The following is a 20,000-nucleotide window of genomic DNA, read 5'->3' as shown; positions in this document are numbered from 1 at the left end:
GTTGACACCTCAACAGAGCTGTCAACTTAGGTACAGTAAACATTTTAAATTGTTGTATTTAATTAATTAAATAGGTTAGAGGTGGTTAAAGGTTCCGTAGGTGACCTTTTTTTGTTAAAACAAGTGCTAAATAGCTCTATAAAATAATCATTGCTACAGTATAGACAGAGTGTTTGTCCAATAACAGGGCTCTCCCCATCTCTCACTATACAGGCTGCTGTGATTGACTCGTTACCCAGAACAACTAACAAAGAGTCTAACGTTAATTGACTTGGCTTGAGTAAACTATTGGAAAGAAATTGCTTCACCAGTGGGTCTCAAAGTGGGGAACCTCATGGTCCCTTGAGGGGGGGTCCAATTGGTTCCATACACTCTCAGAGTGGTGGGGGTCCTTGAAATTTAAAAAAATGGAACAGAGCCTTAATTTAGACCTGAGAAGGAAGTAAGGAATAGGCCCAATTTTGTTCCAATATTGCTGCTGTGCATAGAGCCCTGTTGCAGCTGCGGCCTGGCTACACTTTTGGAGGAGCTTACATAAATAATGCCACCATCAGCCACCACAGTGCTCCCATTCTCAAGTGACACGATTATTTTTATTGTGGCAGGTGTGAATGCACCTGCCCTTTATTAAGCTTAATTTATACTCCATTTATATATGTATTAATTTATACTGCATTTCAATTTATGTGAAGGTGTTTGTGTGTCAAGGAGGTTCAAAGCCTTATACCTGATTGTACAGTGGAATAGCCAATTTACGAGCTTGCGACATGCCGATAATGCCCATCCGATTGGCTACGGACGTAGACTGCCCCTCTCGTGGCCCTTATATGTGTCTCAATATTATGAGGTCACCCTTTTCCTCTCTCTGATTGGTTATGGGCATAAACACCGACAGACACACACACACACACACACACACACACACACACACACACACACACACACACACACACACACACACACACACACACACACACACACACACACACACACACACACACAGATTTTACTAATTTAAGTATGGGCCTATATGGCCTACTTATGCTCTTGGTGACGTCACCAAGAATGCTGGTCCCTCATTGGCTGTTGATGGTGATGATGGTGACATCATCACCTAGTTGATGACATCACTCTGTGTTACTTCAAGGGTTTTCCCATTGGATGACATCACCCTGTGTTTTTCCCTGCTTCATCTCTCTCTCTCATCTTCTATACAATTACCATTTATGCCTTACCCATATATTATAGTTTGGCTGGCTGAGTCATGTGAAGCTCACCAATCCTCAAGCAATATCGGACACTTATGCCGTTTATGCCTTCTGATTGGCTACCTGTCCCCCATATAGTCTAGGGTAGCCAAAATGTGAACCCGGGCATTTTGAGTACCCTAAAGTTTTATGTTAGAAATGTTGAGTATGGGTCCTCAGCATGTAGAAACTGCCGGATGCTAACTTGTATATGTTGAGCAATTTGCATAATTTGCATTATTAGCTTTAATTAGCATAATCACCTATATGGATAATATGTCAAAAACTGATTGGCTGATTTGAACAATATTGGAGTGGTTTTGGGGGTTATTGAGAATGCTGAATCCATTTCTGACATTTTCTAAATTCAAAATGGCCGCTTTAAACCGTAAATGGCCATATACCAACTTAAATTGGGATGATTTTGATACTTTTTTGTTGATTTTGATTATGAATTAAATTATAAATGTGGTTATTTATATGCTTATACATTATCTGCATTTCAAAAGCCAAATATAGACAATCCACACAAAATGATTAGAACAATGACTGCCACAATAGCCTATCAAAAATAGTCACTTCATCATTTGGAAAATCAACAAAAAAGTATCAAAATCATCCCAATTTAAGTTGGTATATGGCCATTTCCGGTTTAAAAGGTATGGCTCCTCCATACCTCCAAAACCTGATCAACCCCTACACTCCCACCCGTTCACTTAGATCAGCCAACACAGGGATGTTGACAGAACCCTCGCTAAAAACTCCAGGGCAAAAATCCACTTGTCCGAGACAGTTTGCCCTCCTGGCTCCCAAGTTGTGGAATAAACTCCCTGTCGCACTTAGAACAACGGACTCACTCGCTAGCTTTCGCCGTGGACTGAAGACTCACCTTTTCAGACTCCACCTAAACCCTTAGCACTACAGAAAATCAATGACCATATTGAAGCTAGTTAGCATTCGTTTTTTAGGTTTTTTAGAACTTTGATTATATTGTGTTTTTTTTTCTAGATAGATATCCATTTGCATTTGTTATATTGCTGTTGATGTACTGACATATTATCTTGTTTATTATTGTGATGTTTTATCTGCTTATTGTAAGTCGCTTTGGATTAAAAGCGTCTGCTAAATGCCTAAACTGTAAAACAGCCATTTTGAATATAGGAAATGTCAGAAATGGAGTCAGCATCCTCAATAACCCCCAAAACCACTCCAATATTGTTCAAATCAGCCAATCAGTTTTTGACATATTATCCATTATTATAGGGGATTATGCGAATTAAAGATAATTATGCTAATTATGAAAATTGCTCAACATTTGCAAGTTAGCATCCGGCGGTTTCTACATGCTGGGGACCCATACTCAACATTTCTAACATAAAACTTTAGGGTACTCAAAATGTCCGGGTTCACAATGGGGCTCTATGGGCTGGCTATTAGACTAATATATAATTGTTGTCAGACAGACAGACAGACAGACAGACAGACGGACAGACGTAGATTTGGCTAATTAGTTTGGCTGCCAGTAGGGCAACCAGAATATTGTTCTAGTCCGGAACACAAACATCGCATAAACATAGCCAATCGGTAGGGGTGCAACGATATAGTAACTGAATCGAAACATCGATTTTAATTTGCAATGATCTACTATATCGTTATGCAAAAGCAATATTTCGTATCGTTTTGGTTTTGTATTGTATCGTTTTAAAATGCGGTAATTGCTATCAGTGGCGGATTTACGCGGTGGCTTTTGGTGCTAAAGCACCACTAGTTTCCGGACTAGCACCGGTAGTTTTCGGGCTAGCAAAATCGGGAGAGAGACGGTCAGCTTCAGACGGAGAAAAGTGTGATACCCAAGTGCAGTACTACTCCTAAACAACGGCAGTTCTCTCTCTCTCTGTTTCTCAATGTCTCTCTCTCTCTCTCGCTCACCCTCATCACTCTCTCTCCCATGCACGTTTGGTTGCACAAAAACACACGGGTTAAGCTACACTTTTTGCTGTTAATAATAACCTGCGTGAAATAAGCTGCATTGGGAGGTAAGCGGGAGACACGTTATTGTGAAAGTAAGACAGGAAACGATAGTTGTTGCTGGGTTGGCCCTAGTTGTCGGTTTGTTATGTTGTCGCTCTGTGAGCTGCATTGGTTTGGAATAGCCTACGAGCGCGCAGTTTAAGTTATACATGATGAATGGACAGCCAAAACAAGTTGTATTATCAGAACAGTTTAGCCTACATATTAATTTGCGAACAGGGGCGCTGGGGGGAGAGAGAAGACAGCAGTCCATTTCAGCGTCATCTTGCAATGCGCACTGTTACCATAGCCCATGGGAATTATGGAAGGCACGCAGGACAACTAACAACCCATATAAAACAAACATTATACACTCGATTGAAGTTCTTTATGAGAAGATGTTATGGAAACTGTACAAGATCACCACCAAAGCCTTTACAACTTTCCCAAAGTTGCATAACAGAGATGCATGGACCATCTCTATCGTGACCACTCGACCATACAGTGAGTAAAAATCGAATAAAAAAATCTCTATTAAATCTAATTCTTCTGGATGGTGAGTACACTTGACTGCTGCTGCAGCTTGCCTATGCCTAAACTCTTTTCTTGATGTCAAAAGTTGTCCGCTGAGACAAATGTTACTTAAATCATCAGTTGTTTTGCTTAACCTAAGGGGTGGGTGGGGACTGGGAGACTGCTGGTGAATAGGGCAAAATGACTACAAAACTTTAAAAATAAATTAATAAAGCTGTGGTCGCGCAAAGCTCCCTGTAGCACCCCCTGCTGCTCAGGGCTAGATCCGCGTCTGATTGCTATCGAATCGTTTTGCAATGCAAATTATTGATTGTATGAAAACTAAGTATTTGTGCCTTGTATTTGGCAATTTTAAGGGGGGAAATGAAAAAGAAGGGTCTAATTACCTTTCCTTTGGCAATACACATATGTTTTCTCATGCCAATAAAGCTCCTTTGAATTGAATTGAATTGCTAGGGTTCAAGTGATTATACAGTGAAAGAAAGAAGGAAAAAAAACACAAACATGCTGTGCCTCCCCTATTGTAAATCTAAGGACCCCCTAAAGGTCTCAGAACCCCGGTTGAAGATGCTGTAGACGAGTACCGTACAAACTGCGTGGGCTGGGCCAGACTGCCAGCCAAGCTATATGAGTGACTCATCCCCTTAATCAACAGGTATTTGTCGTCCAATGACATATACACAGTGGTTAAAAATATCATCGCACCCCCTGTATTATTATTATTATTATTTTTCCAAAACAAATCCTGCAGACGTTTATAAACAGCACAGCATTTTCGGAGAGCTGTCGTCTGCCACCACGCCTGGCCCACATAGATGCACACCATGTGTGTGCTGGGCTGTGATCAGAGTGGAGCGAGCGAGTGAGCGCACGGCACGTCGCCAGGGATATTGACAAGCACACAGCACCTGCTCCCATCCTCTGTGAGAGCCAGAAGGCTTTGTACGCTCCACTAGCATACCGCTAATGGCACGCCATACAGTATGTCCTTGATGGGGTTCCAAATGGACCCTCTATTTGTGGGACCGTACCTATGTTCCCCAGGTTCTATGTTCCCCAGGTTCTATGTTCCCCACTTACCACCTAAACCTAACCTTAACCCTAACCCTAACCTCAGTAAAACTGTGAATGCTAACCTGGTGAAATGCTAACTTGCCGACGCTGCTGAATGCTAACCTGGTGAATGTTAACCTGTGGGGAACATAGAACCTGGGGAACATAGGGAGGACCCCTTATTGGGAAGGTCTGTGAACCTGAGGGGGTCCTCCCTATGTTCCCCAGGTTCTATGTTCCCCACTTCCACAAAAAAAAGGTGTTGTTATGCTCCCCAGGTTATGTTCCCCAGATTCTATGTTCTCCACTCACCCTCCCAAAAAAGGTTCTGTTCCCCACTCAAATGCAGGAAATGGTGGGCCCTGGGCAATTATCCTTTTCAATATAGCCACAAAGCGGAAAGCGCATGTTCAGAAAACCGATCGAAATGATCAAACAAAGGAAACGCATTCTAACAAATTACATTAGGAAACGATAACAATTTTACTTTTGACCGTGTGTGTTTAAAGAACACTGGGTTAAATATCACTTATCAATAACAAAGCAACATATGCCCACTCGTCCGGGTGCCCACTCGTCCAGATGCCCAGTCATTTGAAATGCATAGAAAGTTTTTTGTGGGGGTAAGTGGGGAACATATACAGTAGGTATGGTCCAGAGACTGTACAAATGCACAAATACATAATACCCTCAGAGTTGTGGGGGTCCTTGAAATTTAAAAGGTTAGAGAACCACTGCTTCATGACAGAAGTAAATGCCACACTTACCTTTTTGGTCTTGTCCATGGCCTTCAGTATGGACATATTCAAGTCTTCCAAGGCAGCAAGGACATTCTCATATTCACCAAGATGCTGGGAGAAGTATTCTTTAAAATAAAACAATGGAATATAAAACGTATTCAGTCACTCCAAGACAGCAGGTCATGACCATAAGATTTATTTAAAAACACACTTCTCTCTGTGTACATCATGTATTCATCATGTATTAAATGCCACCATACATACCGTCTGTCAGTTTACTTACCACATAATTCATCAGTGTCCACGTTACTGAAAATGAAATGAAAAGGAACAATTCAGAGAAATACATTTGTCAATGAACAAATTATGGAAAACAATGAAAACTTTAGGTTAAAATCATACAATGTGTTTGTGACCACAACGGTTAGGTTTAGGTTTAGGGTTAGGTTTAGGGTTAGGTTTAGGTTTGTGTGTGTGTGTGTGTGTGTGTGTGTGTGTGTGTGTGCGTGTGCGTGTGCGTGTGCGTGTGCGTGTGTGTGTGTGTGTGCGTGCGTGCGTGCGTGCGTGCGTGCGTGCGTGCGTGTGTGTGCGCCCGCACCCAAAGTTCATGATTTGTTGCATTTTGTGAAAGCCAATTGCAGGCAATGGGAATTGAATCTTAAAGAGTTGTGGACAACATTTAGTTTAGTATAACGGCCGTGTTACAATAACACTGTTTCTAAACAGAAATGCCGTGTCGAAACCTCATATGTCCAAAACTGTTCAGGTTTGAGCGTTTTGAGCTTGTGGATCTGCTACTTTTGCTACTTGTTTTATTTGTGTTAAAATATAAGATAATATTGCAACAATTGCAGTACATGGCAACAGGAAATTGCGAGCAATGAACAGGCTTCAAATAGGCTACTGGAGGATTAGATACCATGCATGGCCACAATTTAACTTCCGCTTGGTTCCAAGATTTCTAGCGGAAGTGCTGCGTTTAACGGAAGTCACGTCATGCAGTGCGGGTCTGTCGGTGTAACATCGCCTGAATCCATTTTTTGTTTGTATATTGTTTATTGCGAGTGCAACTGACGGAGCAGGAGACGTAGACCAGATTTTTTCCAGCTGGGAATACGTTTGCAGGGACACCGCACTGTGGGGAAAAAATGCAACTTCCGGGAAAATTCAGCCCCACCTCCTAGAACGGTCTCTGCCTCATATTGTCACCAGGCTTTTCTCTTAGCAGATGAGTAAGCCTGGCTACGCGAGGCTAAGGATTAGGCTACCATGGTTAGGTCTGTATGTAAGTACACTGGCTGAGACAGCAGGGCACTGGGGTCTCTTCATTAAAATATCACCAGGGCACAGGGCATTTCTTCATTAAAATATAACCCCCAGACCAAGTGCAGTGCATATAAGAGAAAGAAAAGAGAAAAATATAAAAAGTAAGGTTTGTGAACTGATGCTTTATGATACCCTGTATGTGTACAAGGTATAGTATATATACAGTAGGTCTACTATATAAATGCAGCATTTACCATTTACCATTTATATAACAACGCAATAGATACAGATAGCTCTGTTTAACACAATACTGTTTTTGATGTATTTAATAATATTTTGACACTTGCTTTGGCAATACACATATGTTTTCTCATGCCAATAAAGCTCCTTTGAATTGAATTGAATTGCTAGGGTTCAAGTGATTATACAGTGAAAGAAAGAAGAAAAGAAAAACACAAACATGCTGTGCCTCCCCTATTGTAAATCTAAGGACCCCCTAAGGGTCTCAGAACCCCGGTTGAAGATGCTGTAGACGAGTACCGTACAAACTGCGTGGGCTGGGCCAGACTGCCAGCCAAGCTATATGAGTGACTCATCCCCTTAATCAACACAGGATCTAATTTCTGCCTGGCTCTCATCGCCTATCATCACTTGAGACCCTCGGGGGGGAAGTGGGAACCCTGTCACTTTATCAACTGATTAGACCAGTAAGGTTAGTCAATGATGAATCATCATCATCATAGACTAACCTTATTGTGCTCATCAATTGACCAAGACAACCAACAGCATGGTGATGGTACATTGTACTGTATGTGTAACCTTCCAAGGAGTCTTTTTTTTTATGGAGCATTTATGTAGCGCCTTTATCCAAGGCGCTTTACAGAGATTGTGCATTACATTCATCCATTCACACACCGATGGCATGCAGTGGAAACCATGCAAGGCACCAACCTGCTCACCAGGAGCAACTAGAGGTTCAGAGGACTCTTGACACCAACTCTGGGGGAGCCCTGGATCGAACTGGGAACCCCTCGGGAACCCTCCGTGTTCTAAGACAGCAACTCTACCACTGAGCCACTGCCGTATAACTATGCTTGCATACTGTATAGGAGTTCTAGCGCCATCCCGCGGGCGTTAATGGTAAGCGCAGAATTTTTGGGAATTCTGTGTTATTATGGCATTATTTTTTTAAGTGAATTTTGGCATTTACAGTAGATTTGAGTAGATTAGCGTGTGTATCTGCATGTAGAAATTATTGTCCATGTAACTGGGAGATTTCTGTATGTGCTATTTCATTTTTTAGAAGGATACCTAGTCAGTTGGTAAGTGTGTTGTAAAGCGCCAGCCATGTGCAGTTCGCATTGCTACAAGTGTTTTGTATAGTAGTGTGTCAGTTGTATCGCAAGTAGCCGAGAGAGACTGTCGGTAATTATTGTTGTTTTGTTTTATGTTTGTATTCCAGGTCTGTATCTAACCCGTATTGTGTTTGTTTAGTGAGTGAGTGTGTGCATGTGGCAACGTGACAATAAAACTATAGAAAGACACAGGTTTGAGTTGCTCCATTAAATCATCACTTGACAATCCTGTATTTACCGGTATATTCCCACCTAGCAGGCCAACAACTAGTGGGCCGTGAGGATATTACAAGTGGTCTCGCGAATAATTGGGAAAATTGGGAAAGAATATTTGATTGATAATATTTATATTTGAAAAAAGGAAATGCATGTAAAAAAAAGTTTTTCTTTAAAACCTTGAAAATGTAATTTGGTTGTGATGCAGATAAATAGGAACTTAAACTATCTTTGTTACACTGATCTCAATCTGGGAACCCATCGTCAAATGACAAACAGCGCCCTCTCTGTGCACTCCAAGCCCAGAGTGCACATCAATCAATTGATTGATAGATCATTCAATCCGGTTGGGATCCAATGGTGCAATGCCCAGAGTGTGTGCGTATGTGCGTGCGTGCATGCATGTTCTTTTAAACTAATAATAACCTGTCTAGATCATTGCCATCTGGAGTGACAATGCTCTCAACCCTAGCATAATTATACATCTCATGATAGACAGACTCATAATGGGATGCATCTCATAACGCAGCACACACAGCTGTCTGATTGTCTCTTACTCTCTGTGTGTGCATGTGTGTCTCTCTCGCTCTCGCTCTCGCTCTCTCTCTCTCTCTCTCTCTCTCTCTCTAACTCTCTCTCTTTACGTCTCTGTCTCCCCCTCTCACTGTCTCTCTTTCTCTACCTCTCTCTCTACCTCTCTCTAGCTCTGTCTCTCTCTGCCTCTCCCTGTCTCTCTGTTTCTCTCTCGACGATGCGTTGCGAGATTGTAGATCGTCTATGTGCATATAATAAATAAAAGATCATTAATCACAATCGAGGCAAAAGCTGACTTGAGGTCACGTCTGCAGTCGGGAACACATCTTGTGCTTCTTGAGTTCAGAAGACGATGTCAAACCCTGCTAATCAAAAAGGACTCGGCTGCTATGGAAACAGCCGTGAGTGACACACATGAAAGCATGCAGGGAGCGGAGTGCAGGCGGAGGCGAGTGATGTTGCGTGCGTGCGTTTTTCTTTTGTGCTGTGGTGACAGGCTGACAGAGAGAGAGAGTAAGAGAGAGAGAGAGAGAGAGAGAGAGAGAGAGAGAGATCAGTTTGATGTGGATCTGTCGTGTCCTCTGCACCTCTGCGTTGAACATCTTTCTTTCCTTTTTTCTGCTTTTGTAATTGATATTATCCTATGCAAAGTACTCTGTTCTATCCGTCTGGCTTTCAATGTTATATGAGATACATAAAGTGGTTCCTGTGTAAATAAGCTGTAAAGCTTACTGCATGAAATAGATGGCAGATTCTCAACCTTTTCAGGCTGTGACCGCCCAAAATAATCACATTTGAACTGGGGACCCCCTGACAAGCACTTAGAATGGTCGAGGCATTCAATTTAGTTTGACTCTGTTCCACATACTGTATTGTGAAAATAGCGGATCTACAAGCTCACAACGCCTCACAACATTTTTTGCCTCTTTCTTATATTATTTGACTCTTCTTATAGTGTAGTTTGTTGACTTTTGATGCAGTAATGGTCTTTTCCTTTTCTTTCTTTTTTTAGAGGTATTAAAAAGGTCTTAAAGTCCTTAAGTTGTCACTTCGCTGTCATCTGGGGACCCACTTAGGAGACCATTTGTATGATCTGTGTACCATTCCATTTCATCACGCAACAGAGCATAGAATATGAACACATTAATACAGGGGTCTTCAACGTTTTCTGGCCAAGGACCCCTTAGTTGGAGACCTTTTCAGAGATTACATATAGTTTTATCGTTTGACAGCACGATCATCTGTGTATTTTGGATTCATGTAAACTTGTGTTTTCAGATATTTAACCACTTGAACCTTCAATACATACACTACCAGTCAAACATTTGGACACGGCTCTCATTCAATGTGTGTGAGAAGCTGTGTCCAAACTTTTGACTGGTAGTGTAATAAACTTGACTTTTCACTCTGTACTTAGTCTGCTCTTTTCCCCCTCTACAACAAACCTCTTTGACAATCTACAAGCTCACAACGCCTCGCACTGTGAGGCGTTGTGAGCTTGTAGATCGGCTATTTTTGGCTAAAGTTCTCAGAATATGGACATTAGGGTTCAAGTGGTTAACATAAAAAAAGAAGAAGAAAAGATTCTATCACTCAAATATTTGGAGGACCCCCTGTAGTAACTCTGAGGACCCCCTGTTGGAGAGCCAGCATTGAGAGCCACTGTCTAAAGCTGGTTGCACACTGCTGCGTTTTTCGGGCCGAATATCGGAGTGAATTTCGGAGCACGCAAATAAAAAAATCTACCTCACGTTGTGTCAGTCACGTTTGCACACTGCCGCCCGATTCGCGCACCACTCAGTCCCTTGCTCTCTCTATCTCCCTCTCTCTCCTTGTCCTGAAAAACGCATTTCGCAACGAAAAACGCAGCAGTGTGCAACCACCTTTACTCTGTGTTGTGCGTGTCGATGGTGTGGAAGAGCTCCTTGAGGTCATCGGATGTCAGGACACCGTCAGAGAAGTAGGCTTTGAACTCGTCGAAGGACAGCTTCCCGTCGTCTGCATGGGGAAAGAGCATCGTAGGAGTTGAGGCATTCCATTTAGTTTGACAAAGTTCCACAGATGAATATTGTGAAAATAGCAGATCTACAAGCTAGATTTTCTATACAATTTCTGCCTCTTTCTCATATTATTTGACAATTTGGTCAATGTTTGACCAGTTTTATATTATGGTTTGTTGATCACTTTTGAAAGGTGTTTAAAGGTCTTAAAAGTCCTTAAATTGTCACTTCTCTGTCATTTGGGGACCCCCATAAAATCTGGTAAAGAACCACTGAGCTAGATCAGCTTTTGTCACATTTTTCTTTTAAACAAACTATGAAAAACAAATCCAGTAAAATATGTTTCACAGTTCGGCATGGTGCACTTAGTTGTAGTGAAACAGAGCTATAGAAAAAGAGGTTAGCCAAGGATGATGTTCTGTCCTATCTGTGGCTTAGATCTCTTGGAAATTCAGTGAGTTGCATCATAATGATTCTGCATATTGCAAAGTCAGAACATTGCATGCAATTTATACTTTGGTTACATCAGAGGGGAGATTTATACTTCCTACGGTACAATAACTAAAAATGATAGAGGCAGACATTAGGAGAGCTGAGATGGAGACAGCGAGGAGAGACAGACTGTTAAAGCGTGTTTGAGAGACAGACAGTAGGAAAGCTGATAGACTGCAGTGTTGGAGAGACAGACAGAAGGAAAGCTGCTTTGTTAGAGAGACAGACAGAAGGAAAGCTGCTGTGTTAGAGAGACGGACAGTAGGAAGGCTGAGGGGGAGACAGCGTTGGAGTGACAGACCAGGAAGGCTCAGAGGGACACAACGTATAGGAGAGATAGACAGTCGGAAAGCTGAGAGGAAGACAGCGTAGGAGAGACAGACAGTAGGAAAGCTGAGAGGGAGACACATATGAGAGGAAGACAGCATAGGAGAGACAGACAGTAGGAAAGCTGAGAGGGAGACACATATGAGAGGAAGACAGCGTAGGAGAGACAGACAGTAGGAAAGCTGAGGAAGACAGCGTAGGAGAGACAGACAGTAAGAAAGCTGAGAGGGAGACAACATATGAAAGGGAGACAGTAGGAAAGCTGAGAGGGAGACAGCATATGAGAGGGAGACAGTAGGAAAGCTGAGAGGGAGACAGCATATGAGAGGGAGACAGTAGGAAAGCTGAGAGGGAGATAGCATAAAAGTGACAGACAGTAGTAAAGCTGGTAACAGAGAGTGTAAGAGAGACATGTTCGAGCTGCACTCAGTCCAGGGTCACTGCGAGCCAGCTAGGAGGTCAGAGACTAATGGGCGCTTTATGTTTCTCCTCACGTCTGCAGGTGAGGCCCTGCTTAGCTTTACTATCACAATGTTATATTATAGGAGGTAAACACACATACACTCACACAATTGTTATACTCATGAGGACATCAGCATTTGAAAATAACCAACAACAGCTGCAAGTGTAGCTGAACAGAATCTACAAGTTCACAACAAGTCTAAGTATGAAATAGGGAAAACCAATCTCAACCCTAACTCCCTAAGTCTAACCTTAAAGTGTCTAATCCTAACCCAAACCCCCAGAGTTTTTTCCTAACAGTAAGCCTATAACTTTTGAATCTTTTTTAACCATAAAAGCACATTTCCAGGAAAATAGAGTAGCGAATAAGACATGGTGGTCCAAAAACAAACGGTCTCCGCGATATTGTCGGGGAGGTGGCTCTCAGTCACTAATATTTGATACACATCAAGTATAGTAGCCTAATACAAGCACTCGCTCGCACGCACGCACGCACGCACGCACGCACGCGCGCGCACACACACACACACACACACACACACACACACACACACACACACACACACACACACACACACACACACACACACACACACACACACACACACACACACACACACACACACACACACGTACACACACACAAAGCAATTGTCAGATCGTGTCCTCAATTCCATCGAGCCATAAAGTGTCAGGCAAGGAGCCACTGTGACTCACACAGAGCTGTACTTAAAAATAGTGTTGAAGCAGTGTGGAACACAGACATCGTGCTTCACACAACATCAAACTAAAGACGCTGGAGGGATTTGATCCTTCTCTTTCACACGTCACTCAGTTTGATCGCAGAACTGAGGAGGAGTGACAAGCAGGGACGTGCAGAGAATGTTACAGAGGTGGGGGCTGAAATTTCTAAAAGGGCCTTTTGGTGATAATATCCAAAATTCAGAGCTTGTAGATCTGCTATTTTCAAATAGCCAAGGTAGGGCTTAAGTGGTTCATGTATGTTTTATAATATTATAATTTAGGTCTGCAAAGTAACTAGTAACTAAAGTTTTCAAATAAATGTAGTGGAGTAAAAGTACAATATTTGGATCCGAGATGTAGTGGAGTAGAAGTAAAAGTATTTAAAATTGGAATTACTCAAGTACAAATAACTCAAAAGTGTACTTAAGTACAGTACTTAAGTACATCTACTTAGTTACTTTACACCACTGCTGTTTAACACATGTCACTCAGTTTGGTCACACTGACTGACGCAGAGTGACAAGTGACACATTAGTGACAAATAAACTGCAGGCGGTTTTGCTTCCGGGAAATACACAACAACAAAAAAGAAAAGAAGCAAACCCCGTCTTGACTGCCATATTTGCAGGGATAAATCTATGAAGCAATAAAATGTTTGATGATGTAACAGTTCCACTGGCTGCATAATGAATGGCATGTCTGGCTGATACATTCCTGTGTAAAGGAATTATGTTTTAGACGAATTTTCCTCATACTAAATGTCGAAACAAAAACAGTGATCCTACATGTTCTTCAACAGATTAAAATCTGCATCTTGTGTATTATGCATGATGGCATATAGGTATAGAAGGTGTAGAGTGACTCACAGCCTCAGCCTGATGAAGTTTTAAAAGTCTAATATCTCCCCGAGTCCATGGGGATATCCCTTTGGTCTAGTGGTTAAGATAACTTTGACACGGTAGACCAGAGTTTGAATCCTGAGTGTTGCATATTATATATATGTCAGATGCCAACAGAGCCGACAGCGCAATTCTTAATTTATACTTGTGTGACGAATATATATATGCATTTGCATGTTTTTCGTACACAATCTGTGCATCATCGTGCACAATGGACACGCTGCGACCACTTTATAAGGTAAGACAAACATAAAAGAGCGTAGCATGTGCTGCCTGCTGGCCTACTGGTCCGGGCGCATACCACTTAGGCATTTGCCACATAGGCATGGATGCATGGCAGCATTGCCAGTTCGATTCCCGATCCGGACGACCTTTGCCGCACGTCGCTCCCCATCTCTCCCCCCATTTCCTGTCAATCTACTTTCCTATCCAATAAAGGCATAAAAGCCCAAAAACAAATCTTTAAAAAAAGAGCGTAGCATGAGGAGTGTGCAGCCAGCTTCTTATCACCTGACAGAGGGGACGTAGCGAGTCCAACCAGTTCCTTGCTCCTACATCAGGTGCCCCGGCTGACCAGGGAGAGGCAGTATAGATAGAGACCAGGATTACTTGACGAAACCGGGGCCGGCTACTTTTTATGCTTTTGTGTGACGCTGTTGTATGATCGAGTGGGGCATTGATTTACAATTTGCTATGAGCTCTCAGATCTTCTTCCAAGTCTCGAAGCGTCAGCCAACATTTCGTAGCCTGGGTGCCGAAATCCTTTTAGGATAAAGATGTGAAACGTGTATATTTTTTCATCGCCTCGCTAATGCTGTGATGTTTGAGTCGAGCCAAGCCAGGGCATGGTCCGTGCTTGTGTTGCCATGGCAACTGAAACACTATCAGCCTTGAGAGCCTTGATCAGAATCTCCATTCAAAAAAGGTATATGTGTGTGTGTGTGTGTGTGTGTGTGTGTGTGTGTGTGTGTGTGTGTGTGTGTGTGTGTGTGTGTGTGTGTGTGTGTGTGTGTGTGTGTGTGCGCGTGTGTTTCTTACCGTTTTTATCAGCCCTCCGTAAGATCTGAAATGAGAAAAACATCATTACATCATAAACGTGTGTGTGTGTGTGTGTGTGTGTGTGTGTGTGTGTGTGTGTGTGTGTGTGTGTGTGTGTGTGTGTGTGTGTGTGTGTGCGATTGCAGCAGTGTGCACATTCAATTATGTTCAACAGTGTGTTCATTCTTCTACACTAGTGGTTCTGGAAGTGAGGTCCGGGGACCCGGAAGCATCCTTGAGTCCCTAGCTAAATGAGGAACAGTTTAATTGCAATGTCTATTATTTCAACAGCTTGACGTTACCGTAACTCAGTAAGAGAATGTATTAAGAATGACTATTCGAAGCATAGGTTTCACTCCCTCCACCTATTAGAGACTTGTTAATGTCATGAAGGACCCCCAGATGGATATATATTTGGCCACGGACCCCCATCTGAAAATGGGACCCCCAGAAGAGAGGTTTGTGTAAAAGAAATGTTTTTTTTAAATAAACAGCGCGGCACAAGCTTTGTGTTTGTGCCGCGCTGTGAGCTTGTAGATCTGCTATTTTTTTAAATAGCCACCGTGTAAAATATGGATAAAGTGGTTAAAGTGCTTGTGATGCTGCATTGACACATTTATCTGGGACCACCTGGAATGTATGCAAACGATAGTGATGGGTCTGTGTGTTTGCGTGTGGGAATGTGTGGTGTTTTGTTATAGTTGAATAACGTGAGAAGAACGGATGCTATCTGGATATTCATGGACAAACATTGAATGCTCAGGAGATGATGTGGGTGGAAAATGTGAAAGGTCTAGATAGTAGTAGATAGTGTGTGTGGTATCAGAATATTTCTTTTTCTGCTGGAGCTCTGTTTGATGGGTAATGCTGTGCGTTTAAGGGGGTACTATTTATTTGTATACTTCCTTTTTTTCTTTTTTCTTTGATGAATGTACCTATATTGTGTATTTTTTGTTTTGCTGTGTGTTGGAATTCTGGTGTTTTGGCAGTACTGGTGATGCTGTGTTGTTGCATTAGTCTGTACGTTTGTATAGCTTGGGAAAACATTAATGAAGCGTTGCGTTAGTTCATGCAGGGCACAGGAGTCAAACACGCCTCAGCTGTAATGTGATTGCTTTCAATCAGCCACGCTTTTCTACACACCAATCACACCTCATTCTCTCAACAAGGTCCGTTTAAATACGACTCCTCAATAGAAAGAAGTAGATGAAAACATTTTAACACTCATCTTTTCTTCTCTCTAATGTAAAATCTCTTATCTAAAATATGAACCATTGTTGTAAAAACACAACGTTGTCCTTTAAGAGTGGAGCCATTTACTCAAAGTTTAACAGGTAAAATCTACTTATGATGTGAGAGTTCCAGACTAAACAAAGTTTATCATATTTTTTTTTTTTAAGAAAAGGTGAAAGGTCAAGGTGACAATCATGGTCGGGTCAACAATGACAATGGGTGGCTGGTTGTTTGGGATACTTGGTGGTGTGAGCCTGTGTGCATGTGTGCGTGTGCGCGTATGTGTGAGTGCTTGCACGTGTGTGCCTGCCTGATCTATCAAATACCAATAGGCCTGTAAATTATTGAGAGAGCCGTGCCACAGGCCAGACGAGATGAAAGGCAGAGTGGCGATGACCACGTTAGCTTTAAAGATTTGTGTGTGTGCATGAGTGGGTCACCCTCTGTCATCGCTTGCCTTCACTGGGATTTACTGTCATCCCTCTTCTGCTGACTGCATCAACCTCAAAGTCAAAGTCATGCATCTTTGTCTCTCTTTCTTTTTTTTGTAATAAGGAAGTGCAGCATCAACTATGGCTCTATGCTGGGTTTGATATGTAAACAATTAAATAAAAGAAATGAACACAGAGTGGTACATTTTCTTAGCCTGTGTTGTTACAGAGGTAGTAGGGTGCCCCCGTATTTCATATTGTTGTTGTCGGGTGGAAACCTGATGTAAGTATGTCCAAAACCGTTCAATTTGTATTCATCATTTTAAAGATTTGAACTATAGCGAAAACAACTGCTATTTTCTCTAGTCTTGTGTGACAGTGTAGTATGGTGAAGCAGGGCTTTACTTTACAAAAAACGTACACATTTGAAACTTGGAGATACGAGGTTTCTGCCGGACAGTGACGATATTCAGTGTAAAATGTTCAGCGTCTCGGTTTCATCATGCCTCTTTGTCTTCTAGTTTCACCCCAAATACCTTCTTTTCTCCTCTGTCTTCTCCTCCTTGATCAATGACGTTATCCTGGCATTGCACACAGTGATGAGAATCTGCACAGTGGCATAGCTGGGAATTGTTTTAAATAACCCAAACGTCCCTATTCTAGGCATGTCCTAATGGGCAAACATTCACCGAAAGTATAGGAGATTTACAAGCTACATTGTGAGCTTTGAGCTTTAGATTTGGTGTAGAGGGGAAGAAGGAGTAGACCAAGTACTTACCCCTGGGAGACCCATATAAAAGTCCAATATTGTAACGCATTAAAGGAGTAGTTCACCCCCAAAATGACTTTGTTTCTATTGATTAGTCACACCAGAGACTTGAGTTCAACAATATTTTTTTGTATTCGTCAAGACAAAAAAAGAGGTTATTATAGTAAATTTACCCCCATTGATTCTGGATGGGGACCCAAATGCATGGGCCTGGATGGGGACCCAAATAAGGCCCTGGATGAAGACCCAAATGCATTTGGGTCAGAATCAATGGGGGTAAATGTAGTCAATGTAGTACCCTCATTGATTCTCATACAAATGCATTTGGGTCCCCATCCAGGGCCATGCATTTGGGTCCCCATCCAGAATCAATGGGGGTACATTTATATATATATATATATATATATATATATATATATTTTATTTTTTATTTTTTTCGACAAATACAAAAAGATATTATTGAACTCAAGTCTCCATGGTGTGACTAATCAATAGAAAAAAAGTCATTTTGGGGGTGAACTACTCCTTTAAGAGGCTGATTCTACAAATGCCTTCTAAATGTGTGGTTCTCACACTTTTAGGATATTTAAAAATAATAGAATGACACAAATGCTTTCCCTATGGGTTAAGTGGTTAAACTGCAATTATATGATCCATCTATCACAGCCTATAAAAAACATGCGTTTGTCATAATACAATGATGACTAATGCTGTGGTGGCCTTTCAACAAGGACCCCTGTTGTCATAAATTTGACGACAGGCACGCTATTATCACATCAAGCGCTGGTGCGAGTGGCTCATCTCAATGTTGCATGTATTACACATTTCATCTATCATCTCATCTCATTATAGATATTATTGGATGTGTGGGATGACATTCTGACGCTATTTTTGGCTTTGAATATTAGTATATCGTCGTTGTTGGGTGAAAACCTTGTACCGTATGTCCAAAACCGTTGGACATAATCGTTTTGCATTTATCATTTTAAAAATGATTTAAACTAGTGAAAACCTTTTCCCTACGTTTGTGCGACGGCCTTGTACTGGTATGATGAAGCAGGGCTTTACTTTGCGAAATAACCTACAAATTTGAAACTTGGAGATACGAGATTTCAACCCGACAACGACGATATTGTCCCTGTTGGGTGGAAACCTCATATGTTGGGTGGAAACCTCCAACTGTATGTCTGGAACTATTACTTTTCAGGGTGCAAAAAAAAATTATCAAAAGTAGCAGAAAAGGTACAAGCTCAAAATGTGTCGTTTCGCACACTTTTGATGCTTGTTTTGTTTGACGCTGTAGTATGATAACAAGGTGCAAGTTGGCACCGCGACAGAGTGCCAACTTTCCCTCCCATATGCATACAGGCAGCGCCGAACAGCACCGATCGCAATCCTTGCTTGCTCTGCTGGCGCACAAGTAGGCCATATATGGCCACGAGTGCACAAGGCACAAGTCTAGTTTTGACTGTATCCAACCTTTGTCTTTTAGACAGAGATTTTTTTCTTTTCTTTTTTACTCTACCATCTGCCTTTCACTGACTTTTTGGTCATTTTGACCTTTTGCCTGCCCACAGTTTGGATTTTCGCCTTGTCTTTGTTGTCTGCATCTGAGCCCTTTTCCACACAGTGCCTGACAATTAAAGTGATTGCTCAGAGGTGTTGTGCACCCAAAATAACTGATCCACACTTACAGTGTGTCACAACCAAGTATAATGCAGACTTTATCTATCTAATAAGACTTTTGATTGACTGAGTTTGGTGCGACATTCAGGTGGCAGCCACTAGGTCTACTGACTTTTTGGATTAATAACATAATCAAGAAACATGTTTATATATAGATATATTAAATAAATAGTATATCAATGAAGATGGTGTTGTACAAAAATAGTGAAATTACCTCAACTAATTTCACGGTTTGACTTGATTTTTTTTAAGGGTTGGAAACGTTTTGCCCATGATGACATCCCCAAGATAGGGATTGATTATTTTGTTAAATTGTCTGTCGTTTTTATATAATCTATTAAATCGATTAGCTTGATTAACTTTTTCACTGAAGCCACAAGGCTGACAAAAATGAACACAGTCACATGGAGTGACTTGTCCATATATGAAGGCATCTGTGAGCACTTGTAGGAGAGGAGGAGGAGGGCTGGGGGAGGTATGATTATAGAGAGCAGTGACAGCAGAGGGTGTATGGAGCCGTCTCCTGAAGGAACGCGCTATCACACCATCTATAGGAAGACAAGCCTTTGAGGAACCTCATTACTGAGACTCTTCTGTTGAAGAGGAGCAGCCCCAAAGCGATACGGTGCTGGAGAGAGAGTCTGTGTGCATTTAAGGGTCCATTTGGTTCCATTTGTACTAGGGCATTAACGAGAAAGTCGACAAGTGGACTGAGTCGACTTCATTACACAAGTCGACTCCCCCCAGAGAAAGTCGAAAGTCGAAGTTGAAAAGAAAATCCTTTGTATTTTTTTCTATAATTATTTTTTCTCCATGTGTGCGTCTGTACAGCATTCAAACAGAAGGATTGCTTATTGTCAAGGACGCAATGATCCAATATCACAGTGCTACATTACATTTGGTATAACATATTGTGAAAATAGCAGATCTACATGCTCACAACTCCTCGCAGTAGATCGGCTAT

The 20,000-nt window shown here is 41.8% G+C and overlaps 1 protein-coding gene across 1 annotated transcript in view; it reads right to left on the bottom strand.

Annotated features, from left to right (window-relative positions):
- Window positions 1–20,000, bottom strand: part of necab1 (N-terminal EF-hand calcium binding protein 1) — a gene marked incomplete at both ends in the record, with an annotated part of 112,051 nt that overhangs the window by 73,818 nt on the left and 18,233 nt on the right. Inside the window, 4 exons of the mRNA XM_080735336.1 lie at window positions 5,612–5,709; window positions 5,868–5,893; window positions 10,845–10,953; window positions 14,918–14,942. Coding sequence (XP_080591462.1) covers window positions 5,612–5,709; window positions 5,868–5,893; window positions 10,845–10,953; window positions 14,918–14,942 — 258 coding nt within the window. The remainder of the gene's footprint in view (window positions 1–5,611; window positions 5,710–5,867; window positions 5,894–10,844; window positions 10,954–14,917; window positions 14,943–20,000) is intronic.

Source organism: Nannobrachium achirus (assembly GCF_963921795.1).
Source record: "Nannobrachium achirus genome assembly, chromosome: 10".
Classification (NCBI taxonomy): domain Eukaryota; kingdom Metazoa; phylum Chordata; class Actinopteri; order Myctophiformes; family Myctophidae; genus Nannobrachium; species Nannobrachium achirus.
The sequence above is the reverse complement of the archived record's forward strand: the minus strand, read 5'-3'. Positions and strand labels throughout refer to the sequence as shown.